General features: G+C 47.5%; 1 protein-coding gene across 1 annotated transcript in view; it reads left to right on the top strand.

The window, feature by feature from the left end:
- Positions 1–18,832: 18,832 nt before the first annotated feature.
- MRPS6 (mitochondrial ribosomal protein S6) overlaps positions 18,833–25,385 on the top strand; it is an 84,088-nt gene continuing 77,535 nt past the window's right edge. Inside the window, exon 1 of the mRNA XM_040338939.1 lies at positions 18,833–18,912. Within this exon, the coding sequence (XP_040194873.1) occupies positions 18,868–18,912 (45 nt within the window). The 5' untranslated portion in view covers positions 18,833–18,867. The remainder of the gene's footprint in view (positions 18,913–25,385) is intronic.

Below are 25,385 nucleotides of genomic sequence, written 5' to 3'. Positions count from 1 at the left end.
TGGTACACTTAGCTTTCTTATATACAGTACAGCATGTTAAAGTTAATCACAGGAACAATGAACTCCCCACCCACACATCACACCTTGGGGGGCTTCAATCACATTCTTTGAGCTAATTACTAATTGTAACAGAATGCATTATCCAGACAGCCTGGCTCCGCATATAGCTTGACAAGTCACATCTATTATCCATAGAATTTACAGAGGCCCGGATTCAGGTAGAATTGCCCATAATTTACGGAGGCGCAGGGCAACGTTTTTGCCCTGCGCCCCCGCAAATTTGCTCTGCTGCCCTTGATTCACGGAGCAGAAGCTCCGTAAATTGCGCGGCCGCGCCGGCAAAATCCCCGGCGCTAGAGCACGCAATTTAAATGATCCCGTAGGGGGCAGGAATCATTTAAATTAGGCGCGTTCCCGCGCCGATCGTAGCGCGCATGCTCCGTCGGGAAACTTTCCCGACGTGCATTGCGGCAAATGACGTCGCAAGGACGTCATTTGCTTCAAAGTGAACGTGAATTGCGTCCAGCGCCATTCACGATTCACTTACGCAAAGTACGTAAAATCCGAATTTCGCGACGCGGGAACGACGGGTATACGTAACATGGGCTGCCCCTGCTAATAGCAGGGGCAGCCTTGCGCGAAAACCGCCGTACGTAAACGACGTAAATTGCGTACGCAGGGCTCGCGCAACGTTGTGAATCGGTGTTAGTATGCAATTTGCATACTATACACTGAGCACAACGTGAACGCCACCTAGCGTCCACCGCAAGAATGCAGCCTAAGATATGCGGGCATAAGAGCCTTATGCCGCGCAGATCTTAGGCTGCAGTCGGCGTAACGAGGTTCCTGAATCAGGAGCACTCGTTACGCCGGGGCAAGTAAGCAATTGCGCTGTGTAACCTATGGTTACACAGGCGCAATTGCTTCTTGAATCCGGCCCAGTGTTAGCATCACACAATTGGTTCCCCTCAATCCACAATCCACATCTTACACAAAAAGGTATTCACACCTGATCATCAATGGGCTTTAAACAGTGTTATCACACAATGGAAAGGTCTAGGAGCAGACCTGGATTAACACCTTTACACAATGGACAATGAAATGTCTAGGAGTAGATGCAATTAACACCTTTCAAAAGAATGTGTCCCCACATTGAATAGCCAACAACTTGTGATATCTCAAGACATACTGCAAACATGAATTATTATTAATGTCCCATCTCATGTAATACATGAATTATGATTTATTAGCCACCCTATGCCCAAAAGGGGCACAGGGTGAACTTAGACCCAAGAGTTCTTAGGGCCGCTGGCACAGGAGTATCCCCCATCCCTCAAAAGTCTCTGGGTGTCACGGGTCATCCTGTTACATCTCTCCCCTTTCGGTGGGAGACTGACACAGGAGGAGACCCCAGACGGGTTGACTCAGAAGTCAGTCAGTAGATCCAGTCCTCCAATGCTGGTATCCATACCGTACCCCAAATAAATTGCTCCAAACAGAGCATTACTCACCCTGCCAACCTCTGTCTCTCTCAGAGAACCTGCCTGCCGCTGGGGAGAGGCCTGGACTGGCCCTTCTCCCTGGAGTCCTTTCAGCCGCTGGAGAGAAGACAGGGTGACTGGGCTCAGTCCATCATTTTGTTGGGGATCTGGGCCAACTGGCCACCATCTCTGGGGTATACCAGTGGAGACTGTAGTCCCATCCACTGGTGGTAGAAAATCCCCTGATGCTTGCAAAGCAAAGCGGACATCCTCCTGTCTCGGTGACGCACCATTTTCTGGGGTTGTGTCAGTGGAGACCACAGTCCCATCCACTGCCCCAGGAACTCCCTCTTTCGTTAGTGGAGAGCAGAGGCTTGTGGCACTCTGCTCCGTTGCCAGCTCTTCTGCTGGGTCGCTTTGAAGGGAGACCACAGTCCCATCCCCCGATGTCAGCTTGAGCTGCAGTTGTGTGCAGCAGCCAGTAGCATCCTGCCCTGCTGCCAGTGATTCAGCTGGGAGTAAACGCTTTACCACCACAGCTTGTTGCTGGGGAGAGGGGCCAATTGCCCCGGCTCCCTGGAACTCCACTTCCATGGTGACTGGCATCTGTACCTCTCCCCTCTCTTCAGTTGGTGCTGCTGTGACTTCTGCTGCTGCAGCACCTCTTTGCTGTAGCCAAGTGGCATCCACAGCGGCTATAACCCGGTCTATGATCTCCGGTGGAGGATTAGGTCCATACTGTGCCAGTCCACGTCTAACAGCCCGGTCAAAAAACTCTTCATCGGGTGTCCTGTCTGTTATGCTGGGCCTTTCTGTTACGCTGGGCCTTTCAGCTCTATCCCTCTGTAATAATGTCCCTTCTCTTACGGTTGCTGGCCGATCTGCCCCGGTGCAGTGTCATATTCTGCTGCCTATCCTAGAATGCTGCGGAAGTCACGTGACGGGCAACTGCGCATGCGCAATGCGCTCCAACGGCAAATGTGATGCGTTTCAGGGGACTTACGACACTACCCTTCAGTGAATCATCACAATTTGTCACGGAAGTGACGTATTACCATACACAGAGCGGGGGGAGAGAGAGATAGACCCATTCACAGCGAGAGAGAAATTGAGATATAGAGATACTGAAATACATTCAGTGCGAGAGAGAGATTGTGTACATATATTTTATATAACGGAAGTAATGCACATAGGGGAGGTAATCCCCTCCCTGAGCCCCGGTTCTCTCTCAGTATCTCTCTATATGTATCCCTCTCTCGCTCTCAATGTATCTACGTATCTCTATATGTCTATTTCTCTGTCGCTCTGAATGGGTCTCTCTCTCTGTCCCTCCCGCTCTGTGTATGGTAATACGTCACTTCCGTGACAAATTGTGATGGGTTCACTGAAGGGTAGTGTCGTGAATCCCCTGGAATGCATCACATTTGCCGTTGGAACGCATTGCGCATGCGCAGTTCGCCGCCACGTGACTTAGGCAGCATTCTGTGATAGGGAGCAAACGGTGACACTACACCGGCTCTCCAGTAAGTCCTTGAGGGAAGAGAGCTTCAGCCGTTCATACAGCGTCTCCATTGTCCTGTGTCCTTCTGCCGATGGAAACATCCCACTGCTGTGCCACCAATTGTAACGGTCACCACCGTTTACGACCTTCCATCAACCCACGACAGCTCATCTGACAGACAGACAAACCAACAGGACCCGATCCATATCAATTCCCCAGAAAATGAGACTGACCGCTCTATACTCTGCTTCAAAAATGTATATACCCTTTAATGGTACACTTAGCTTTCTTATATACAGTACAGCATGTTAAAGTTAATCACAGGAACAATGAACTCCCCACCCACACATCACACCTTGGGGGGCTTCAATCACATTCTTTGAGCTAATTACTAATTGTAACAGAATGCATTATCCAGACCGCCTGGCTCCGCATATAGCTTGACAAGTCACATCTATTATCCATAGAATTCACAGTGTTAGCATCACACAATTAGTTCCCCTCAATCCACAATCCACATCTTACACAAAAAGGTATTCACACCTGATCATCAATGGGCTTTAAACAGTGTTATCACACAATGGAAAGGTCTAGGAGCAGACCTGGATTAACACCTTTACACAATGGACAATGAAATGCTTAGGAGTAGATGCAATTAACACCTTTCAAAAGAATGTGTCCCCACATTGAAAAGCCAACAACTTGTGATATCTCAAGACATCCTGCAAACATGAATTATTATTAATGTCCCATCTCATGTAATACATGAATTATGATTTATGAGCCACCCTATGCCCAAAAGGGGCACAGGGTGAACTTAGACCCAAGAGATCTTAGGGCCGCTGGAACAGGAGTATCCCCCATCCCTCAAAAGTCTCTGGGTGCCACGGGTCATCCTGTTACAGCTCTCATTCCGAATTATGTTAAATTTGTCTGTCGCCAAATCTGGACTGTTCTGTGGGTCAGACTGCGTTCTAGGGATGACGTACCATCCCTGGGCGGCAGGTGGCACCAGAGAGGTCCAGGCAGAGCCGTTTTTTCCTAGCAGCCAATTAGAGGAGTTTTCCCTTGCGGGGCATGCTGGGGAGGAGTATTTCTGTGGCGGAAGCCGTTGTTCTTGGTCCTTCGCGGGTTCCTGGGTCCAGGTGCGGCACCCACCTTTAGGGTGTGCGCACATCGCGGGCAACCCACTATGGCCTACCTGGCCTGGGGTCGCACGCAACGCAGAGTTCCTGACTCTGGGCCCTCATGGCCTGGGGCGACTGATGCTACCAGGGGCCCCATTGACTTACTGGGTCCCCAGCTCTACTGAAGAGATCCTAAGCTACGTGCTGTGCGGTGGGGGATCGGCTCAAGGAGAACCCGGAGGCAGGTTGTCTGAGAGACTTGAATGAACCATCGGGTATCTGGTGACCGGGACACTGACAGGTACACTTCAACCGGTGACCTTGGTGCAATTTATTGGGAGGATTCGCTCTGCTGTTCACATTGTCAGCATTGAGCCTGTGGCAGAGGCCTCATCTGGCATCTTAATCTAATCTAATCAGAGCCAAGTCCGTGGCAGGGACTTGTTCCTTCCCATAACCTTAAGGTGACGCTTCGGCTGCCAGGCTCGTGGCAGGAGTCTGTCCGGAGGCACTTCACCCACTCTGGCTAGAGTGGCGACGAACTGTATCTACTACTACTGAGAGCAGGATTGCTTTCCTCTTACCCAAGCCTGATACTACAAGGTTCCTTTACTTCATCAATCTTTCCTGTCCTACCTCGTGTTGATATTGGTCATGTTGGACCGAGAAATAAAGCATTCAGAAAACCTCACTCGCTGATTGGACATTCGTTTACTGCTCTACTCACTACAATCATCCCTAGACAACGATTAGAGGTAACTTAATACGCCGATCCCAGAAACAACCAGCGGCTCCTGAGGGGGTAGCGCTACATATATAAATAAAATAAATTAATAAAGAGTTTCTAAACTCCCACTACTCTATCCAAGTCTTAAAAAAAAGGCCCTTTATTTATATATTAGAGGTGTGTGCTCTCATGTGCCCCATGTACCCTGATTGTGCCCTCATGTGCCCCATGTACCCCTCATGTGCCCTCATGTGCTCCATGTACCCTGATTGTGACGTCATGTGCCCCATGTACCCTGATGTGCCCCATGTACCCTGATTGTGCCCCATGTACCTAGATGTGCCCTGATTGTGCCCCATGTACCCTGATGTGCCCCGATTGTGCCCCATGTGCCCTATGTACCCTGATTGTGCCCCGATTGTGCCCCATGTACCCTGTTTGTGACGTCATGTGCCCCATGTACCCTGATTGTGCCCTCATGTTCCCCATGTACCCTGATGTGCCCCATGTACCCTGAGTGTGCCCTCATGTTCCCCATGTACCCTGATGTGCCCCATGTACCCTGATGTGTCCCATGTACCCTGATGTGCCCCATGTGCCCTGATTGTGTTCCATGTGCCCTGATGTGCCCCATGTACCCTGATGTGGCCCATGTGCCCTGATGTTCCCTATGTACCCTGATGTGCCCCATGTACCCTGATGTGCCCCATGTACCCTGATTGTGCTCCATGTGCCCCATGTACCCTGATGTGGCCCATGTGCCCCGATTGTGCCCCATGTGCTCTGATGTGCCCCATGTACCCTGATGTGCTGGGCTCTGTACCCTGATGTGCTGGGCTCTGTACCCTGATGTGCTGTGTCCTGTACCCTGATGTGCCATGTGCCCTGTCCTGATGTGCCTTGCATGCCCCGTATCCTGATGTGGCCTGTTGTGCTGTGCTCTGATATGCTGGGCTCTGTACCCTGATGTGCGCTGTGCCCTGTACCCTGATGTTCTGGGCTCTGTGACCTGATGTGCTGTGCCCTGATGGTGAGTGGTCAGTGGGGTGTGTAGTGGTCAATGGGGTGTGTAGTGTTCAGTGGTCAGTGTGTAGTGTGTAGTGTTGAGTGGTCAGTGTGTAGTGTTGAGTGGTCAGTGTGTAGTGTTGAGTGGTCAGTGTGTAGTGTTCAGTGGTCAGTGTGTAGTGTTGAGTGGTCAGTGTGTAGTGTTGAGTGGTCAGTGTGTAGTGTTGAGTGGTCAGTGTGTAGTGTTCAGTGGTCAGTGTGTAGTGTTCAGTGCTCAGTGCTCAGTGTGCAGTGTAGTGGTCAGGGTTAATAATGCATCCACTGACACCAGTGCTGGGGGTAATAATGTGTCCACTGACACCAGTGCGGCGGGGGGGGGGGGGTTAATAATGCGTTCGCTGACACCAGTACTGTTGTTTTTGAAGTTTGAAAGTTTGCATGCGGCCCCCCATGGGATATGAAACCTCGTCTTGTGGCCCTCAGGTAATTTGAGTTTGAGACCTAGTGCCACTGACAATAACCAGGAAGTGCTCTTTCCTTTTTTAATTTATAATACAAGGAAGGTGAAAGATAAGTAAGAGGCTTTCACCTTCTCAAGTTGGTTACATTTACATGATGCAAAGCACTTGTAGGTGTGGGGCATATAGGTGTTGAGCAGCCCCCAGTCATATCTTACATAAGGACTTGTTTAGTTTAGTTGGGGGTGGTTGGATTATTTCCTAACGTCTGACCACGATTTGACGTCTGTGGCCTACTTGTCACCGTACTGCCGTCTCTTGTGTCCAGGCCGGTTTAGAATTGGAATTTCTGGAATTGCTGTGTGAATCAGCTTATGGCATTTTCTCTAGATAAGAGATAGAACAAGTGTTATTTGAAATGTGGGGATTGCCAAAAGCGTGATAGGTCATCATACAGTTTCATCATCTTTGGTTTCAGCTAACATTGTCTTCAGAGTGCAAACAAGATATACAGTGCCTTGCAAAAGTATTCACCCCCCCCCCCTGGCTTTTTATCTATTTTGTTACATTACAGCCTTTAGTTCAAATTTTTTTCATCTGAATTATATGTGATGGATCAGAACACAATAGTCTAAATTGTAGAAAAATATATACATAAACCATTTTTCAGAAATAAAAATCTGATAATTGGCATGTGTGTATGTATTCAGGGCCGTTTGAAGATATTAGGGGGCCCCAAGCAAAAAAAAAATCACTTTTCTAGTTGAGAAGCGGGGGGGGGGGGGGGGGTTTGTCGGCTTGCCTCTTTCCTGGTGTCCGCACAGGGGCCCTAGCAGGGAGGGCCCTTGCCGCATCGCTGCGTCCTCCTGCAGTCCGGTCGGCCGTGTACCATAACCGCACGGTACAGGGCATTCAGTTTGCTGTTCCCGGGGCCGGACTGAAAGGAAGTGAACACACAGTGTGTGCACTTCCTGTCAGTCCGGCCGGGAACAGGAACCTGATTCTCCTGTGCCGCGCGGTTATGGTACACGGCCGACCGGACTGCAGGAGGAAGCAGCGGTGCGGCAAGGGCCCTCCCTGCTGGGGCCCCTGGCCAGCTGGGGGGCCCCAGGCAATTGCTTGGTTTGCCTGTCGGGTTCCGACGGGCCTATATGTATTCATCCCCTTTGTTATGAAGCCCATAAAAAGCTCTGGTGCAACCAATTACCTTCAGAAGTCACATACCGTATAAACTCGAGTATAAGCCGAACCGAATATAATCCGAGGCACCTAATTTTACAACAAAAAACTGGGAAAACGTATTGACTCGAGTATAAGCCTAGGCTGTCCATATGCATGCCTCACTGTGCCTCACTTTGCCTCACTGTGTCCATGTGCATGCCTCACTGTGCCCGTGCCTCACTGTGCCCGTGCCTCACTGTGTCCGTGAGTAGACTAACATTTAACATGGGAGTATATAGAAGGGGTGCCCGGCATTGAAAAATCAGTGGTCCCAGGCTGAGGTCCCCCGGACAACAAACTTTGCATACTTGTAGAGGGCTACATGTGTGCCAAGTTTCGAGTCCAGGGGACCTACGGCCAGTACCGGGTCCCCAAAGTTACCAGAGAAATGACCGTTTAACATGGGAGTCTATGGAAGGGGTGCCCGAAATTGAAAAATCAGTGCTCCATGGCAATAGGTCCCCTGGACAACAAACTTTGCATACTTGTAGAGGAAGAGGGGGGCTATATGTGTGCCAAGTTTGGGGTCCAGGGGACCTACGGCCGGCTGGTACCGGGTCCTCAAATTCCGGGAGATCAGGCGCAAAAAGGTGACTCGAGTATAAGCCGAGGGGGGCATTTTCAGCACCAAAACAATTTGCTGAAAAACTCGGCTTATACGGTCATTAGTGAAATGATGTCCACCTGTGTGCAATCTAAGTGTCACATGATCTGTCATTACATATACACACCTTTTTGAAAGGCCCCAGAGGCTGCAACACCTAAGCAAGAGGCACCACTAACCAAACACTGCCACGAAGACCAAGGAATTCTCCAAACAAGTAAGGGACAATGTTGTTGAGAAGTACAAGTCAGGGTTAGGTTATAAAAAAAATTTCAAATTTTTGATGATCCCTAGGAGCCCCATCAAATCTATCATAACCAAATGGAAAGAACATGGCACAACAGCAAACCTGCCAAGAGACGGCCGCACACCAAAACTCACGGACCAGGCAAGGAGGGCATTAATCAGAGAGGCAGCACAGAGACCTAAGGTAACCCTGGAGGAGCTGCAGAGTTCCACAGCAGAGACTGGAGTGTCTGTACATAGGACGACAATAAGCCGTACGCTCCATAGAGTTGGGCTTTGTGGCAGAGTGGCAAAAAGAAAGCCATTACTTTTAGCAAAAAAAAAACAAAATGGCACGTTTTGAGTTTGCGAAAAGGCATGTGGGAGACTCCCAAAATGTATGGAGGAAGGTGCTCTGCTCTGATGAGACTAAAATTTTACTTTTTGGCCATCAAAGAAAACGCTATGTCTGGTGCAAACCCAACACATCACATCATTCAAAAAACACCATCCCCACCGTGAAACATGGTGGTGGCAGCATCATGCTGTGGGGATGTTTTTCAGCAGTCAGGACTGGGAAACTGGTCAGAGTTGAGGGAAAGATAGATGGTGTTAAATACAGGGATATTCTTGAGTAAAATCTGTACCACTCTGTGTGTGATTTGAGGCTAGGATGGAGGTTCACCTTCCATCAGGACAATGACCCCAAACACACTGCTAAAGCAACACTTGAGTGGTTTAAGGGGAAACATATAAATGTGTTGGAATGGCCTAGTCAAAGCCCAGACCTCAATCCAATAGAAAATCTGTGGTCAGACTTAAAGACTGCTGTTCACAAGGGCAAACCATCCAACTTGAAGGAGCTGGAGCGGTTTTGCAAGGAGGAATGGGCAAAAATCCCAGTGGTAAGATGTGGCAAGCTCATAGAGACTTATCCAAAGCGACTTGGAGCTGTGTTTGAAGCAAAAGGTGGCTCTACATACAGAGTATTGACTTTAGGGGGGTGAATAGTTATGCACACTTTTTCTGTTATTTTGTCCTATTTGTTGTTTGCTTCTCAAAAAAAAAAACACCTTCAAAGTTGTGGGAATGTTCTGTAAATTAAATGATGCAAATCCTCAAACAATCCATGTTGTGAGGAAACAAAACGAAAAATTACAAGGGGGTGAATACTTTTGCAAGGCACTGTATATCACAATGTATGGGGGTAATCCACAAAGATCCGGCGTAACTTAATTTTTCCCATTTAAGTTACACTGCCTTAAAATTTCTACCTAAGTGCCCGATCCACAAAGCACTTACCTAGAAATTTTTGGCTGTGTAACTTAAATTCCGCCGGCGCATGGCGTTCCTATTTTCATGGGGGCGATTCCCATTTAAATTAGGCGCACTCCCGCGCCGGCCATACTGCGCATGCTCGTGACGTCATTTTCCCGACGTGCATAGCACGAAATTACGTTACGCCGAGCTTTGTGGATTGCGACGGGTCAATAAAATTGCGTCGAAAAAAAAAAAAGATACGGCGCGAAAAAAAAAATTCAAAACAAAAAAAAAAATCGCGTCGCTGGACAGAAGGGTCTGTTTTTAGAAGGTGTTTACACTTTGTAAAAGCAGCCCTAATTTTGCGTTTGCAAACTAAAACTTACGGAGAAAAAACGAAGCTGAAAAGCTTTGTGGATCTCCGTAAGTGCTAATTTGCATACCCGAGGCGACATTTCGACACGAAATGCCCCCAGCGGCGGATGCGGTACTGCATCCTAAGATCCGGCAGTGTAAGTCCCTTACACATGCCGGATCTTCTGCCTAACTATGGAAAACTGATTCTGTGGATCAGTTTCATAGTTAGAAACAGGGATACGATGGCGTAACAGCAGTTACACCGGCGTATCCCTTTTGAGGATCTGGCCCAAGAATCCTATAAAGGAGTACATGAGGAGAGGACAGTAATAGGTAGATTCAGGTAGAGTTAGGCCGGCTTATCAGAATCTACGCAAACAGAGAATCTACGCAAACAGAGATACGCTTAAACATATCTAAGATAGGCCGGCTTGCGCCGTCCTATCTTAGATTGCAATTTTTTGGATGGCCGCTAGGTGGCGCTTCCATTGCGGCCGGCGTAGATTATGTAAATCAGTTAGTACGCCGATTCACGAACGTACGCCCGGCCGCCGCAGTCGAATTACGTAGTTTTCGTAAGGCCTTAGGCGGCCTAAAGTTATTCCACCTATGAGGTGGAATAACAATGTTAAAGTATGGCCGCCGTTCCCGCCGCGAGGTTCGAATTTTTTACGTCGTTTGCGTAAGTCGTCCGCGAATCGGGAGTTACGTCGTTTACGTCCACGTCTAAATCAATAGGCCCGTACGGCGTACTTAGCCACAATGCGCACTGGGAAATGTAGGTGCCCCCCCAACCCATTTGAATTAGGCGCCCTTACGCCCGCCGTGTTTACACTACGCCGCCCTAAGTAAGGAGGTAAGTGCTTTCAGAATCATGTACTTTCCTCTCTTACTTAAGGCGGTGTAGTGTAAACACGCTAGGCTACGCCAACCTAATTTTACGTGCCCCTACCTGAATCTACCCATATATTTTCTATTTAAAAGCCTGTGGCGTGCATAACACAACCCAAAAACTTCACCCGGTGCAGGAAAAAATGCGCACACACATAAAGGTGTCCGTTTAATAAACTGTGAAGTTTTTTCTCCGTTCAGTTCACAGCAGTTCACGGCAGTTCTCATGAGGAGAATTATCTCCTCTGCAGCCGGTTTAATAAACTGAGAACTTCAGTTCTCAGATGGTGAACAGAGGTGAAGTTTTTTCTCTGAAAACAGCTGAGATCTGTGTAAAAACTGGGTGGACTGCCTGTAATCTCGTGAGATATTGTGAGATTATGGTGCAGCCGAATTCAAACAGTGAAACTAACGTTTAAAAGAACATGTAATTAATGTTTTCAGACATGTGATAACATATATATATATATATATATATAAAATTACATATATATATATAAATACTGTATGTATATATATGTGTGTATGTGTGTGTATATATATATATATATATATATATATATATATATATACCGTATTTATCAGCCTATTGTGCGCACCCGCGTATAGCGCGCACCCCTACTCTGGACGTGAAATTCCTGAATTTTATTTATTTTTTATTACTTACAGTTTTGGTGTCTTGCCTGGCGTCCATCAGCGGCCTTGTCCGGTCTGGCGTCCGTCTGCGACCTTCGTGGTGTCCTCCCCGCTGCTCCTGCGCTGTCTCTGAGCCGATCCCTGCTTCCCGCGCTGTGTTTGAACGCCGCCGACATATACCGAGCGCAGTACACTCGGGCACGCTCGGCTCCTCTCGCATAACCTAGAAGGGAGCCGAGCCTGGCCGACTGTACCCGAGTATACTGCGCTCGGTATATGTCTGCGGCAGCGTTCAAACACAGCGCGGGAAGCAGGGATCGGCGGCAAAGTTCAAACAGTGCGGGAAGCAAGTATCGGCGTATATCGCGCACCCACAATTTTGCCCTGATTTTAAGGGAAAAAAAGTGCGCGTATACGCCGATAAATACGGTATATATATATGTGTGTGTGTGTGTGTGTGTATATATATATGTGTATATATATATATATATATATATATATATATATATATATATATATATATATATATACACACACACACACACGTGTTATATAGATACTGTATGTGTATATATATATATATATATATATATATATACACACACACACATACACGTATATTGTTGTTAATATTCATTTTTAACCCACTGGTGTTGAAATTAGGAAGAAATAAGCCTTCTTCCTCTTATCACACCAGCTTCTCTCCCAGATTCTCCACCTCTGAGCTGGTGAATCTGGAAGGGAGATATTTCAGGTGAAGAGCTGTGAAATCTTCAGATCACGGTTTATTAAACTGGCCGTTTGTGACAAAACATCCATGTGATGTGATGTGATGTGAAGTGAAGAATGTGTTCTCTGCTTCTTATCACAGTTTATTAAACCGGCAATGCTCTGTGATAAGCAGTGATCAGCCGTGATCATCATGATCTCCGCTTATCACGGTTTATTAAACGTACACCAAAGAGTGATACACAAAAAACTGTGACGGGTGCATCGTCAAATGGTCCTCCGAAAAGGACCCAACCCTGATCCCCCGGGGCGTTAGGCTCCTGGCAGGGACTAGAGTAATCTATGGTCCGTGCAGCCGAAGCCACATGGACCCAACTTCCTTGGAGGGACTGCCGAAACAGAACCCTCCTCGGTGAGGCGCCCCCGAAGGGAGACCCCATGAGAGCAGGCGAACTAAGCCAGAAGGCCATGTCCACCCACTCCCAAGACTTTCAGGGAAGGCCCGAGGACCGGCACCCTACTTATCACACACAAGGGCCCAGATTCACAGAAAGCAAGGCGCACATTATGCCGCCGTAGAGCAAACACTGTACGCTACGCCAACGCAGTGCACAGAGGCAAGCATTGCATTCAGCAAGCCAGTGCTCCCAACGCTGCGCCAGCGTGGCGTGGATTTCGAAGGCGTACACCGGCGTAGGTGGAAGTGGGCGTGACCCCATGCAAATGATGGGCCGATCGCCAGACAGGTACGTATCACGAACTCCGCATGCGCCGTGACGTGGACGCACCCCCCTGCGCCTGCTCATAACCATGCCGGCACAACTGCCTAAGCTATGCCGGATCACTGCGGACGCCGTGAACATAACGTACGCCCAGCCAGACACACGTCCAACGCACAATACGCCGGCTTGTGTTCCCTGGTGCAGACCTGAGCATGTCTGTTGCACCTCCTTTATGGGGAATAACTTTACGCCGGACGTACAACTTACGCGCATCTCGCGTAGCATGCGCCGGGCACACGCACGTTCGTGAATCGCCGTATTTCCCTCATTTGCATGTTTGAATGGCAAGCAAGATACGTCGGCGGGGTGTAGCCTGTTTTTTGGCGCATTTTGTGGGTCTGGCGCACAGATACGACGGCGCACATTTGCACTTACGTCGGCGTAACTTGTTATAAGTCGGCGTAAGTGCTTTGTGAATCTGGGCCAAAAGTGCACCAACAAAAAAAGACATATAGCTAGATTCAGTAAGAGTTAGGCCGACGTATCAGTAGATACGCCGACCTAACTCGGAATCTGCGCCGACCTAAGTTTAAGTGTATTCTCAAACTATCTAAGATACGACAGCCTGCGCCGTCCTATCTTAGGGTGCAATATTTAGGCTGGCCGCTAGGTGGCGCTTCCATTGCGTTCGGCGTAGAATATGTAAATCACTAGATACGCCTATTCACGAACGTACGTCCGCCCGTCGCAGTAAAGATACGCCGTTTCCGTAAGAGATAGACCGCCTAAAGATAAACATGGCCCCTAGGTGGCGTAGCCAATGTTAAGTATGGCCGTCGTTCCCGCGTCGAAATTTGAAAATTTTACGTAGTTTGCGTAAGTCGTCCGTGAATAGGGCTGGACGTAATTTACGTCCACGTCGAAACCAATACGTCCTTGCGGTGTACTTTGCCGCAATGCACACTGGGATATGTACACGGACGGCGCATGCGCCGTTCGTAAAAAACGTCAATCACGTCAGGTCACCGCCCATTAACATAAAACACGCCCCCTCAGCCTAATTTGAATTAGGCGCGCTTACGCCTACCGCATTTACGCTACGCCGCCGTATCTTAGGCCGCATATTTACGCTGGCCGCTAGGTGGCGCTTCCGTAGATTTACGCGAGGAATATGCAAATTAGGTAGATACGCCGATTCAAAAACGTACGTCCGCCCGGCGCATTTATTTACGTTGTTTACGTTAGGCTTTTTCCGGCGTAAAGTTACCCCTCTTAAAGCAGGGGTAAGTCATGTTAAGTATGGACGTCGGAAACGACCGCACAGCGTCGTATTTTACGTTGTTTGCGTAAGTCGTTCGCGAATAGGGCCGTACGTAAGTTACGTTCACGTCGAAAGCATTGACAGTTTGCGGCGTAATTTGGAGCATGCGCACTTGGAAACGTTAACGGACGGCGCATGCGCCGTTCGTAAAAAACGTCAAATACGTGGGGTCACAAGTAATTTCAATAAAACACGCCCACATCATCCACATTTGAATTAGGCGGGCTTACACCGACACATATACACTACGCTGCCGTAACTTAGGGCGCAAGTTCTTTCTGAATAAGGAACTTGCGCCCTAAGTTACGGCGGCGTAATGTATCTGTGATACGTTCCGCCCCCCCGCCGATAGATACGTAAATGTATCTGAATCCGGGCCATGGTGTCTCCCCTGCCAGGAAAGTAAGCTTAACCTTCACAACCTCCCACCAATCACTTACCTTACTGAAGAATCTCTTAGGTAGATTCAGAAAGAGTTAGGCCGGCTTATCAGTAGATAAGCCGGCCTAACTCTGAATCTACGCCGGCGTTTGTTTAAGCGTATGCTCAAACAGAGATACGCTTAAACAAAGCTAAGATAGGACGGCATGCGCCATTTTATCTTAGCTTGCAATTTTTTGGATGGCCGCTAGGTGGCGCTTCCATTGCGGCCGGCGTAGATTATGTAAATGAGCTTTAACGCCAATTCCCGAACGTACGCGAGCCCGCCGCAGTCGAATAACGTTGTTTCCGTAAGGCCTTAGGCGGCCTAAAGTTACCTATGAGGTGGAATAACAATGTTAAAGTATGGCCGCCGTTCCCGCCGCGAGGTTTGAATTTTTTTACGTCGTTTGCGTAAGTCGTCCGCGAATCGGGAGTTACGTTGTTTACGTTCGCGTCAAAATCAATAGGCCCGTACGGCGTACTTAGCCGCAATGCGCCCTGGGAAATGTAGGCGCCCGGCCAGGCCCGGACTGGGACAAAAAATAGGCCCGGGCATTTTAGACTGAGCAGCCCGGGGGTCACGCGCGGCTGTGCCCGCACAGAGAGAGAGACTGCTCCACATTTGTGGCACAGAGAGAAATCACTCCACATTGCTGGAACAGAGAGAAATCGTTGGACATTTCCCATTGTTGTACTGAAGTCAGTTGATAGATCGGAGTCTGTATAACCAGTCTGCACATTGATAGATTGAAATTTCTGCTGAACTGGCAGAATTTCAATCTATTTATGATGGCCTAAGTCCACCAGTCTCTGAGTTTAATAATATCCTCAAATCTTCAGAAAGGGGTTCTCAACTTAGGTTTAGAAATTCACTTTGAACTCCACCTTATTTCCAGAACTCTCATTATGTATTAGGCCTCGTACACACGACAGAGATTCTCGGCAGAATTCGCCGAGAAACTCGGTCAAAACCCGGATTCTGCCGAGAATCTCTGTCGTCTGTACAGTTTTGGCTCGATGGAGCCGCCGAGGAGCTCGACGAGAAAATAGAGAACATGTTCTCTATTTTCTCGTTGGCCGCGTTGTTCTATAGGAGAAGGCGGCCCGCCGAGCTCCTCGGCGGCTTCATCCCAAAACGAGACGAGGAACTCGACGTGCCAAGCACGTCGAGTTCCTCTGTCGTGTGTACGGGGCCTTAGATGTGCAAAGAATAAGGTGAGAGAACATCTAATACCTATAAAGAGTAATGAAAATAAGGTGGAGTACAAAGTGAAATATCTGGAGGGACTGGCTGAGGTTAAAACAGGCAGGGAGGAAATTAGGTATCACCTCCTTACTGTCTGTCAAATGCCTCTGAAAAGTGACATGAGAATTGACAACTTTTCAGTGGAGTATCTGTGAGTGCAAGCCTTTTGGCTCACACTGGTGCTCAACATTTTTTGGGGGGAAGCAATCAAACTGAACAAAAACATCAAATGCAGCCACTGTGCCCCATTATATGCAGCCACTGTGCCCCATCAAATGCAGTCACTGTGCCCCATCAAATGCAGCCACTGTGCCCATCAAATGCAGCCACTGTGCCCATCAAATGCAGCCGTTGTGCCCCATCAAATGCAGCCACTGTGCCCCATCAAATGCAGCCACTGTGCCCCATCAAATGCAGCCACTGTGCCCCATCAAATGCAGTCACTTTGTCCCATCAAATGCAGCCACTTTGTCCCATCAAATGCAGCCACTGTGCCCCATCAAATGCAGCCACTTTGTCCCATCAAATGCAGCCACTTTGTCCCATCAAATGCAGCCACTGTGACACACCCTCCACCCACTCGCTGTCTGACCGACACTTACCCCATCTTAGTGGCCGGTCAGGCATGAATCTATCTATTTTACATATGGGGGTGGCCAGGTGATGTGGCAGGTGACGTGGCCAGGTCACGTGGCCAGTGGACAATCCACAACTTGTGGCATGTAACATGGCCAGGTGACGTGGCAGGTGTACAATCCACAACTTGTGGTAGGTGACGTGGCCAGGTGATGTGGCAGGTGACGTGGCCAGGTCACGTGGCCAGTGGACAATCCACAACTTGTGGCAGGTGACATGGCCAGGTGACGTGGCAAGTGGACAATCCACAACTTGTGGTAGGTGATGTGGCAGGTGACGTGGCCAGGTCACGTGGCCAGTGGACAATCCACAACTTGTGACATGTAACATGGCCAGGTGACGTGGCAAGTGTACAATCCACAACTTGTGGTAGGTGATGTGGCAGGTGACGTGGCCAGGTCACGTGGCCAGTGGACAATCCACAACTTGTGACATGTAACATGGCCAGGTGACGTGGCAAGTGTACAATCCACAACTTGTGGTAGGTGATGTGGCAGGTGACGTGGCCAGGTCACGTGGCCAGTGGACAATCCACAACTTGTGGCAGGTAACATGGCCAGGTGACGTGGCAAGTGTACAATCCACAACTTGTGGTAGGTGACGTGGCCAGGTGATGTGGCAGATGACTTGGCCAGGTCACGTGGCCATTGGACAATCCACAACTTGTGGCAGGTGACATGGCCAGGTGATGTGGCCAGGTGAAATGGCCTGGTGATGTGGCAAGTGGACAATCCACAACTTGTGGCAGGTGACGTGGCAAGTAACGTGCCAGGTGATGTGGCAAGTGAACAATCCACAATTTGTGGCAGGTGATGTGAACAGGTGATGTGGCAGGTGACGTGGCAAGTGGACAATCCACAACTTGTGGCAGGTGACATGGCCAGGTGATTTGGCAAGTGGATAATCCACAACTTGTGGCAGGTGACGTGGCCAGGTGACGTGGCAAGTGGACAATCCACAACTTGTGGCAGGTGACATGGCAGGTGATGTGGCCAGTGGACAATCCACAACTTGTGGCACGTGGCGCACTCGGCCAGCCCAGTGGCCTTTTTTCAGGACATTAGAGCAGCCCAGGGGGCAAATGCATTCTTGCAACCCAGCCCAGTCCGCCCCAAGGGCCTTGGTACACTTCTGGGTAGAAGTGACATGCGGGCTGCCGAGGGCCGTTCGCGGGCCGCCAAGGGCCATTCGCGGGCCGCCCCGGCCCACCGGGCATATGCCCGGTATGCCCTATGGCCAGTTCGGGCCTGCGCCCGGCGCATGCGCAGCTACAAAAAACGTCAAAAAACGTGAGGTCAAGCCTCATTTCCATACAACACGCCCCCCTCCTAGCAATTTGAATTAGGCGTAGCCTAAAAAGGCTAGGCTAGGCTGTCCTAAAGTTAGGCCAAAGTACGTGAATCTACCTACTGGTCCGTGGGCAAAGCCCTCGCCAAGTTCACCCCGAAAGTGACTAGCCCTGTGGTCAGAGAAAAAAACAGGGGAAGTGAGTTCAGGCGACTGCCTTCTGGTTCCTTGTCGAGTGGTAAATCGCAAACTCGTTCAATTGGCTTAGCTAGGATACAAGTGATTCTCATTGGCCCCCCTCAATACTACACCTGCATATAACCAGCCAATAGAAGGAGAAGCAATTTATTGGGTTCTGAAGTTCAGAAACCAGACCAATCGCGATCAAGCTACAGAAAGCACCAAGTCGCCCTCACCTCCACAGTCATACTGATGCTCTATTTTCTATATATAGCGCGGGAAAATGTGTACCTTCGCAATTATGGAGAGAACATTTTTTGCACTTTTTTCTTTTTCTGTCATTGCAGGCGATATCTACTATACCGTTACTCGTTTTACTCCCCCCCCCCCCCCCCTCCCATCATCATCTTTTTTTTATTATTTATTACTTAGAAAATATAAAACTTCAAGGAATATAAGCGCTTTCCTGAAATATGCAAATTTACAAACAACAAACAACGGGATTAATTAAGACAGACTCCTCCCCCCACATGTTATTACTATACATATCATATGCAGCTGTGTGTGAGCAGAATGACATCCAGGGGGTGTGTACAGAGAGAGGGGGGCGGTACAGAGAGAGAAGGGGGCGGTACAGAGCTATGACATCACACGAGGGTGTGTACAGCTCGTCCCCCGGGATAGGGAGGAAGGGGCGTGTCTCCAGTAGTAGAGGGGCGGGTCCCGGTGTCATCTCTGTGTCCTTCCTCTCCGCTCTCGCACCGGATCGCTGTCACTCTTGTCTGGGCTGAGCGGAGATCGCAGAGTCCGGCCGTCCTCCTCCCCTCACCATGCCCAGATATGAGATGGCGCTGATCATCAAGGCCATGCAGAGGGTGAGTGTCATTCATTGTCCTCCTTCTCCCCTACAGGCAACGTGCTCGCCTCTGATTGGCACACGGCGGGGCTCCTTCTTCCCAGGGGCCTCACGTGTCCCGTGCTGCCAACAGGTAAGTGTGCCCGGGGGGTGTGTGCGACCCCCTGACTGTGTGTACGGAGCGACCGACACCAACCCTCCACACATACACAGACACCCACCTCTCTACACAGCCCGATCACCCCCTACCATGTGTGTACATACCTCCTATATATACCCTGTGTGTACATACCTCCTATATACAAACCATACCCTGTGTGTACATACCTCCTATATATACCCTGTATGTACATACCTCCTATATATACCATACCATGTGTGTACATACCTCCTATATACACCATACCATGTGTGTACATACCTCCTATATACAAACCATACCCTGTGTGTACATACCTCCTATATATACCCTGTGTGTACATACCTCCTATATATACCATGTGTGTACATACCTCCTATATATACCATACCATGTGTGTACATACCTCCTATATACACACACCATACCATGTGTGTACACACCTCCTATATACACCATACCCTGTGTGTACATACCTCCTATATACACCATACCATGTGTGTGTGTACATACCTCCTATATACACCATACCATGTGTGTACACACCTCCTATATACACCCTGTGTGTACATACCTCCTATATACACCCTGTGTGTACATACCTCCTATATACACCATACCCTGTGTGTACATACCTCCTATATACACCATGTGTGTACATACCTCCTATATACACCATACCATGTGTGTGTGTACATACCTCCTATATACACCATACCATGTGTGTACATACCTCCTATATACACCATACCATGTGTGTACATACCTCCTATATACACCCTGTGTGTACATACCTCCTATATACACCATGTGTGTACATACCTCCTATATACACCATACCATGTGTGTACATACCTCCTATATACACCATACCATGTGTGTACATACCTCCTATATATACCCTGTGTGTACATACCTCCTATATATACCCTGTGTGTACATACCTCCTATATATACCCTGTGTGTACATACCTCCTATATATACCCTGTGTGTACATACCTCCTATATACACCATACCATGTGTGTACATACCTCCTATATATACCCTGTGTGTACATACCTCCTATATATACCATGTGTGTACATACCTCCTATATACACCATGTGTGTACATACCTCCTATATACACCATGTGTGTACATACCTCCTATATACACCATGTGTGTACATACCTCCTATATACAAACCATACCATGTGTGTACATACCTCCTATATACACCATGTGTGTACATACCTCCTATATACAAACCATACCCTGTGTGTACATACCTCCTATATACAAACCATACCATGTGTGTACATACCTCCTATATACTATGTGTGTGTGTGTGTGTGTGTATATATATATATATATATATATATATATATATATATATATATATATATATATATATATATATATATATATATATATATATATATATATATATATATATATATATATATATATATTCTCTATCATCTCTCTCATACCGTGTGTGTGTATATACATAATACCATGTGTCCTATATTATGGTGAGATCTACTGTACACGTGGCTTTAATATAATACATTATTTGTGAGTATAATATACTATAGACACAATACATATACTCTATGATATTGTGTGTGTGTGTGTATATATACTATATATATCATAAAATATGTGTGTGTGTATGATATAAAACATTGTGAGTATATATTAATTTACAGTGTGTGTGTGTATATATATATATGATACAGTGTGTGTGTGTGTGTGTGTGTGTGTGTATGTATGAGATCTACTGTGCACATTTCTGTGAATATATATAATTTGCGCACACACACACACACACACACTTTTTTTTTCATTCTATGTACTATTCTCAGACTGTATGATATCTGATACAATGGGGTATAGTATATTCATGGAAGTATTATTACATTACAGAGGGGTGGGATATACTATATATCATGCAATGACATGTCCTATACATGGCTTTTGTATATCTATACATCTAGAAATACAATGTGATGTACTTTATAGTATATTCATGGCAGTATTATGACATCAACTACAGAGCTCTGTGATATAATAGGATATACTATATATATATGTGTGTGTGTGTGTGTGTGTGTGTATATATGTGTGTGTGTATATATATATATATATATATATATATATATATATCTATCTATCATATAATGAGCGAAGTTCTTTTCATAGTATAAATATAATATCCATTCATTGTGTGTGTGTGTGTGTGTGTGTGTTGTACTCTTGTTATATTATACAATAATTAAGAGCCGGTTCACACTGGGGTGGCACGACTTCGGGGGCGACTCGGCAAAATTACTTCTGTATAGAAGTCAATGCGAGTCGCCCCGGAATTCGTACAAGAACCTTTTTCTAAGTCGGAGTGACTTGCGTCGCTCCTATTAGAACGGTTCTATTGAATACAATGGGACGCGACTTGTCAGGCGGCTGAGTCGCCCCAGTGTGAACCGGCTCTAAAGAAGTAAACCCTCAACCTTTAAAAAAAAAACCTGCAAGAGAGTCATAATGAGCTAGTATGCATAGCATACTAGCTCATTATGATTGACTAACCTGAGATCGAAGTTCTCATCGGTCTCCTTAGCTGCCGCAATGTCTCTTGCAGTCTTCCCACGGCGCTGTGACTGGCCGGAGCAGCGATGACGTCACTCCCGCACATGCGCGCGGGATTACAACATTAACCCCCCCCCCCCCCCCCATTGCCCGATTAACAAACACGGCACGCTCGGTGCGCCGTTGTCTAGTTGTAAGGAGGGGTTTACAACCACATTAAGCATGAGTTTACTTGTTTGATATCAGGCAAACTTCAATCCAGTTGGGAATCCAGCCCTCATTCACCTTGGAGGGACTTGACAATGACAAGTCGCATTTTATTGCTGACAATCGCACTGTGCGACGACGACTTTGCAGTGCCGCGTTGATTTGAAAAAGTAGTCCCTGCACTCGTTTTTGGCGATTTCGGGTGCCACCTGCACGGCTGGGCACAAGGGCGTACATGTACGTCCCCTTTAAGATCCCAGTCGTGGGTCGCGAGCTCGCCCCGTCCTCTGCTCCGTGACCGTCCCTGTGGGAACAGCGTACCTGATCGCCGCCGGTGTCCCACAACGGGGTCACGGAGAGCTAAATGTAGACAAACCTCTCCCCGTGCTTCCTAGTGAGCCTGTCACTGATCATCAGTTCCCTGTCATAAGGGAATGACTATCAGTGACATCACACACCAAGCCACGCCCCCCACAGTAAGAATCACACACTAGGGCGCACTTAACCCCTACAGCGCCCTCTCCTGGTTAACCCCTAACTGCCTGTAAACAGTGCATTTTTATAGCACTGTTCGCTGTAAAAATGACAATGGTCTCAAAGTAGTGTCTGCCATAATGTCGCAGTCGGCGCTATTACTAGAAAAAAAAATTATTAATAAAAATGCCATAAAACGATCCCCTATTTTGTAGACGCTATACATTTTGCGCAAACCAATCAATAAACGCTTGTTGTGATTATTTTTATTAACCAAAAATATGTAGAAGAATACGTATCGGCCTAAACTGAGGGGGGGAAATAAAATGTGTGTGTGTGTGTATATATATATATATATATATTTTTTTTTTTTTTTTGGGGGGATATTTATTATAGCAAAACGTAAAAAATATTGAACTTTTTCAAAATTGTCTTTTTGTTTATAGCGCAAAAAATAAAAAACGCAGAGGTGCTCAAACACCAACAAAAGAAAACTATTTGTGGGGAAAAAAGGACGCCAATTTTTGTTTGGGAGCCACGTCGCCCGACCGCGCATTTGACAGCTAAAGCGACGCAGTGCCGAATCGCAAAAAGTGGCCTGGTCTTCAAGCTGTATAATGGTCCAGGGCTTAAGTGATTAAATAATAATAAAAATAATAATAATAATAAAAAAGCGCTGGTAGCTGGGCACTACAATGGGGCACATGTACCAATATGTTTTTATTTAGTGGAGCGGGTTCAGCTTCAAGGATAACATTGAAAATGTGTGACTCTGATAAATGACTTGAAGGAAGTCTAATGCCGCGTACAGACGGTCGTTTTTTGTGATGAAAAAAAACGACGTTTTAAAAAACGTCATTTAAAATGATCGTGTGTGGGCAAAACGTCGTTTTATGTCTTCAAAAAAACGACCAAAAAAAAATTCGAACATGCTCGATTTTTTTGTGTCGTTTTTCAAAACGTCGTTTTTTGTTTCACAGAAATTGACCGTGTGTAGCAAAAACGACGTTTAAAACGACGTTTTTAAACCCGCGCATGCCCAGAAGCTAGTTATGAAGTGAGCTTCAATGGAAAAAAGTGGTGAAACGTAACCTCGCTTTGCTAGAGCATTGTGAAAAAACGATGGTGTGTAGGCAACATCGTTTTTGAAAATGATGTTTCAAAAACGTCGTTTTATTTCATGATTTAAAACGTCGTTTTATTTCATCACAAAAAACGACCGTCTGTACGCGGCATTACAGCTAGCTGTACATGGTGGTATAGAACGGTGTGAGTTTGATGGAGCGCCCCTGTGATGGGGTACTCTGGCGGCACATATTTGGCGGTTTGATGTTTCATGTAGCTCAGTTTATATTCAGCAGCCCCCCAATCTGATTCATTCCAGACAACTGTATACTCGGCACAGTCTTCCTGAGTCTAATAAAGCCCAGAGTGTCTTCTGTATCCTGCAAAAAAAACAAAAAAGTTGCCCCTTGGCACCAAGCGTATGCCCATTTGAAGAGCGTCTTCTTCCATGGGGTTGCTTATGTGTGTCTGTGCTGGGAGCGCGCGGTATATCCTTCTCAGCACAGAGAGCCCGCTGGGCTCATGCTATTCGCTGAAATCACTTTAATGCACTTCATTCTGTGCAATTTCGGGTAGAAGTATCAGTTTACTGCCACTTTTAATTGTTGGTACAAGACCCAGAGCGGTCAGTGTCCTCATTGGATAGATTGATAGCAGCAGGAGGCACAGGGTGTGCCAGGTGTGCCTGGGCACACCCTAATCACCCTGTGCTACGCGGATTCCCTATGATGCCTGGCTGCAGAATAAGGCTCCATTCACACCTAGGCGTTTTCACGCCCGCCGCTATTGCAGCCTGCAATACGCTGGAGGGGTGATTTAACATTGTCGGCTATGGAGATGGTTCACATCTCCACGCCGAACGCCGAAACGCCTGAAGCTCAAAACAAGTCCCTGACCCTTTTTTTTCAGGCGTCTTCGGCGTTCGGCCATATTACACAATGTGTAATCACCCCTCCAGTGAAAATCGCAGTAAAAAACGCCGCACTTTGTCGCAGCAAATCGCGGTAAACGCCGCAAATCGCCTACGCCTAGGTGTGAATGCAGCCTAAGGGATGGGGGAAACTGTCCTTACTCCCTTTGTTTGTCTCAGAAGTGAGACATTGGGGGTGTATTTAGGCCCCTAAAATTTCACCAAACCCCCCAATGGGGCTCCAAAAAAAAAAAAAAAAAAAAAAAAAAAAAAATTGTAAAAAAGAAAAAATTATTGTAAAAACAAAATTGTAATAAAGAAAAGAATTGTAAAAGATAATACAAATCTACTGAAACCATACTGACCATTGATAGATATAGATATATACATACATACAAACAAACATACATGTGTGTTTGAGCTTTGGGGTGCACACCCTAATGCAATAGGCTGCGCACACCTATGGCGGGAACTATTGGCTCCCATTGCTGTCAATCTAATCCAGGGGGGGCAGGGCCGAGTCCTGTTGTCTGTGTCAATGGACGCAGCAGCAGGATTCACAAGCTCACCCACATGGGTGCCGCCATGGAAAGAGACACTCAGTGGGGGCACCCAGTTAAGAGGAGGGGGCTAGAAGCTCAGCCGGGGCCCCACAGAAGAGGAGGATCCAGGCTGCTCTGTGCAAAATCAATACACAGAGCAGGCAAGTATAACATGTTTGTTAAAGCGGCAAACCCAAAAGTGGAACTTCTGCTCATTTGTCTCCCCTCCCCCTCCGGTGACACAGTTGGCACCTTTTGGGGGGGCAAGAGGGTGGACAGGATACCTGTTTTTGGCAGGTATCCTGTTCCCACTTCCGGGAGTCCGCACCACAGCTTATGAGGTCACAATGGGGCTCCCTCCTCCTCCCTGTGTCGCCGGGTCAGTAGGAGAGAGGAGCTAAGCTCAGTGGGGTTCCCGGCATTAAGCCGAAAGGCTACACTGCCGGGTTCTCTTACCCGCAATGGCAGCACCTGACAGCTGATGGAAACATCAGCTGCAGTGCCGACATCGCTAGATTCCATGACAGGTAAGTGTCCGATTTATTGAAAGTCGGCAGCTGTGTGTGTGTGTGTGTATGTATGTATGT

The sequence above is a fragment of the Rana temporaria genome, chromosome 2 (genome assembly GCF_905171775.1).
Source record: "Rana temporaria chromosome 2, aRanTem1.1, whole genome shotgun sequence".
NCBI classification, from domain to species: domain Eukaryota; kingdom Metazoa; phylum Chordata; class Amphibia; order Anura; family Ranidae; genus Rana; species Rana temporaria.
Note: the sequence above shows the minus strand (reverse complement) of the source record. Positions and strands in the feature narration are given on the sequence as shown.